The following is a 4,438-nucleotide window of genomic DNA, read 5'->3' as shown; positions in this document are numbered from 1 at the left end:
CTTGAGCCCAGGAGTTGGAGGTTGCTGTGAGCTGTAATGCCACGGCACTCTACCCAGGGGGACAGCTTGAAGCTCTGTCTCAAAAAAATAAATAAATAAATAAATAAATTCATTGTCATAATCAGCCTTCATGTTCTATTAGTCTAATTAGGTCCCAACTTCTTCTTTTGATAAAAAAGTGTCATTAAGAAGGTTCTATATGTGGGGAGAAGCAATCCCTGAAGTGAATAAAACCTACTATCACATAGGAGAACACATAATAAAAGAAAACAGGCATACCTCCCAGAGCATAGAGCAACTCCAAAGCTTGAACCATTGACTGTGCTGGAGGGGGCTATAGAAAAAAAAAAAAACAGACAAACATGAAAATCTTCAATAAATTTTAGGGGGTAACAGACCTAAAAATGTAACCATTTCCTGCTCAAATCCACTCTCCCCTCTAACATGCCCCCTGCTTCCCAGCCTTCTGGCTTCTGCTCACCTAGCCATCTTAGCACCCTTACTATTATGTGGCCTTAGTACATACTACAGTACTGGGAAGATTTATCCTTGCATCACCCAGAGCCCCAGGCCAGGACTGGTTGAATAATATACACTGAATCTGGATTTCTGAAAATCAAAGAGAACGCTAGAGGACCTGAAGTCACTCAAAGCTGACGCTGTAACCTTTGGTCTCATTCTCTGGAGCCACACCTCCTTCTTCCCTTACACAGATCTTTACTAAGCACCTACTAAGTGACAGACATTGGTGTTTTCTTCTGAGTTATCTGATCTCTATAAGCCAGCTAAAATTATAATACTTTTTCAAACTGTATTTCTTTTTTTCTAAATGCAATCATATAACAAATGTATTTAAAGCATCGCATTGTTTTAGCTCCATTTCACAGATGGGGAAAGTAACAATAAATAAAAGACATTTGAACAAGGTCACAGATGCAGTTGGTGGCAAAGTCAGAAGCTGAACTCTCCTCATTTTTTCCACTCTACCTCCCCTACTTTGTTTGCCAAGAAATGAAGCAGATCTTTTAAAAGCTTTAACAACTGTACAAACAGGTGCACACACTTAGAAGGGCAGAAACTAAACCTGATTGATCATACAGAGATTACCAGTGACCCACAAGCCTCTCTTTGGTGCTGTGACAACTTTTTAGACGGAGCCAAAATGTATAACACCTAAATAGAGAAGCTCAAACCCTCCAAGGGTCTCTCATATGAGATAGCAGAAATAGCAAAGCTCTGAATTGGGTTATGACAATTACAGAACAAAACTAACAAGGTCCTCCTTTTTTTGTTTTTCTTTTTTTTTTTTGCAGTTTTTTGGCCAGGGCTGGGTTTGAGCCTGCCACCTCCAGCATATGGGGCTGGCACCCTACTCCTTTGAGCCACAGGCTCCGCCCTCAAGGTCCTCTTTGATGCCCTTCTATCCCTGGTTCTATTTCCAGTCAATTATCACCAATGGATAGAACTCACAACCTACCCCACCCTGAAATCAGATAAAGTATTTTCACTTAATGACACATTAGTATTTCTCTATGACCTCATAAAGGTCTGACCTGGGATCGTATCAACATTGTTTTAACATATTTGGAATTACTATGTATGCATTATTTTAGCTTGTTCTTTTCACTGTATGTTTTTCTGCTTTCATTATTGCTTGTACCCAAGCTTCACAACAATTACTTGGGATAAGTGCGTAATACTCCCATCATACTTCACAAAGAAGTCAATTTTCTTATTCCTGGGAAATTGTGTTGTTTCCAGATTTTCACAACTATAAGTAACACTGCTAAATATACAAAATCATATGCATCCTGTGATTTCAACTATAAAAAAAACACAATTTCGGCTCAGCGCCTGTGGCTCAAGTGGCTAAGGTGCCAGCCACATACACCTAAGGTGGCAGGTTCGAATCCAGCCCGGGCCTGAGACTCGCTTGAGCCCAGGAATTGGAGGTTGCTGTGAGCTGTGATGCCACAGCACTCTACCTAGGGGGAGAGCTTGAGGCTCTATCTCAAAAAAAAAAAAAAAAAAAACCCCACAATTTCAGGGGCCAAGAACCAGAAGGGACTATATCAAGGTCAATTTCATTTTTCAATTGTCCAAAAGTCTTGTTATGATTTTTCTTTAGTTATATTATTAGATTTAATATAAAATAATGCTATAAGCATTATCATACACATATGTAACCTTTTTTCTTTTGAATTACTTTTTCAAAAGACATTTCTATGAGAAAACAAAGCAGGTGGTTCTAGGACTCATTAAGTATTATCAGAAAGTCCTGCATGAGGGCAGAAACAGAGCAAAACCACCAGCAGTACACGAAGATTTACTTTCCTAAACTGTGTCAGCTCTGGGTCCTCTTTATAGTTGATCTTTTACTTAGTGCAACGTCATCCACCTACAGCTGTGTCAGCGTGTGCTTACCTCTGTCCTAGAGAAGCTGGACGCATCCTAAAGTCAGTTTACAACGTGTGCTAATTCCTTCCCTTTCCTTAGGGCATGTTTGATTTACTCCAAATGATGTACATGAAAAATCGCTTTGTATTTTTTGAGATATTTATCTGTTATTTCTTTCATAAAATACTTTCCTCTAATTTTACATGTGACACTTTTCTTAAGCTTGTAAATGTGCATATATTGTTCATCTTTTCTTTACAATATCTTCTGCATACCAATAATCAAAGGGTATGTTTTCCCTATACGTATGGTAAGAACACAATTATTTTCTTTGGAGGGGTTGATACTGGTACATTTTATTCTTTCAATCACCTCGTCTACCATGACGCATGACATTAGGGACTTCATCATCCAAGAATCCAGACCTGTCACACCATACCAATACAGCTGGGAGGGAACAAAGAGTCAAAATGCAAATTCTCAAATCACAAAAATTCTAGAAGGAAATTATGAATGAGTATGTATTGACTGACACAGATAAAAGAAGTGCTTCCTAGTCAGGCACAGTGGCATGCACCTGCAATCCCAGGTACTCTAGAGTCTCAGGCAGGGAGGATCGCTTGAACTCAGAAATCTGGGACCAGACTGGACAACACAGCGAGACTCCCATCTCAAATAAATTTTAAAAAAAAGAAGTGCTTTGTAAGCACAACAGCATAAAGGCAAAGATAGAAAGATTTTACTGTAGATATGTTTAGAATGTCTGCACATTAAAAAGGGAAAAGCTGGCTCAGTGGCTGTAGCTCAGTAGCTAGGGTGCCAGCCACATACACCAAAGGTGGCAGGTTCGAACCCAGCCTGGGCCCACCAAACAAAAAACGACAACTACAACCAAAAAATGGCTGGGGGTTGTGGCGGGCGCCTGTAGTTCCAGCTACTTGGGGGGGCTGAGGCAAGAGAATCACTTAGGCCCAAGACTTGGAGGTTGCTGTAAGCTGTGATGCCATAGCACTCTACCGAGGGCAACATAGTAAGACTCTGTCTCAAAAAATAAATAAATAAATAAACAGGAAAAAGCCGTAAAATACAAATAACAACAACAACAAAAAAAAAAAATCACAAAAAATATTACAAAGGTCAATGTCTTTACTATTTTTTTTAATTTTTTTTTAATTAAACCATAGCAGTGTACATTAATGGGGTACAGTGTACTGTTTCTATATACAATTTGAAATACTTTCACCCAATTGGTTAACATGGCCTTCATGTTTTTTTCTTAATTATTAAATGTTAAAACATTTATATTCTACATTTAGAGAGATTCACATGTACCCTTTAGGATGAACCATAGCCTGATTTGTCTTTACTATTTAAAGGACTCTTGGAAAGTCACTAATAAATACTAATTCTAACAGAAATACTAATTCTCACAATTCAGAAGAAAAGCAAAACTGCCAACTAAAAATATACCATAAGGGAAATTAAAAAAAAAATAGTAAAGATAACATTTACCCTCTCTCTACAGGCAGTCAAATTAGCAAAGCTAAAAGAAATAAACCTGGCATGATGGGGGCACCATGAGCTGGAGCTAACACAGTGCAGCAATCTGGCCAAGTGTCAAGAGCCCACAGCAAAGGCCAAGTGTGGTGGCTCAGGCTATAATCCTGGCACTCTGGGAAGCCGGGGTTGAGTGGATTGCTTGAGCTCAAGAGTTCAAGACCAGCCTGAGCAAGAATAAGACCCTGTCTCTACTAAAAGTGGCTACAGGCCTGTATTCCCAGTTACTCAAAAACAAAAAAACTAAATGAAACAAAAAAGAGACTCTAGGGGAGAAAAGAAGGGGTTGGGAGGATCAAGGTATATGGCCCACCTCTTGGAGGCAGGACACAATTATAACAAATACAAATATATGAATGTTTTGACATAATAACTAAGAAAGTTACATGAAGGCTATGTTAACCAGTTTGATGAAGTGTCTTGGATTTTCTATGAAAACACCACACTGTATCCCCAAAGTGCATCAATGTACACAGTTACCATT

General features: G+C 38.9%; 1 protein-coding gene across 4 annotated transcripts in view; it reads right to left on the bottom strand.

The window, feature by feature from the left end:
* The window catches only part of DHX35 (DEAH-box helicase 35), a 79,470-nt gene that overhangs the window by 26,176 nt on the left and 48,856 nt on the right, over nucleotides 1–4,438 (bottom strand). For all 4 annotated transcript variants that reach the window (XR_002772747.1, XM_003787593.3, XM_023512023.1 and 1 more), the window contains one exon: nucleotides 280–334. Coding sequence is in view for 3 of the 4 variants with exons in the window: in XM_003787593.3 (XP_003787641.1) it covers nucleotides 280–334 (55 nt within the window). In the remaining variant the exon portion in view is untranslated. The remainder of the gene's footprint in view (nucleotides 1–279; nucleotides 335–4,438) is intronic.

Source organism: Otolemur garnettii, unplaced genomic scaffold (assembly GCF_000181295.1).
Source record: "Otolemur garnettii isolate 467f Iridium unplaced genomic scaffold, OtoGar3 scaffold00023, whole genome shotgun sequence".
In the NCBI taxonomy this organism is placed as follows: domain Eukaryota; kingdom Metazoa; phylum Chordata; class Mammalia; order Primates; family Galagidae; genus Otolemur; species Otolemur garnettii.
This window is presented reverse-complemented; position numbering and strand designations above follow the sequence as displayed.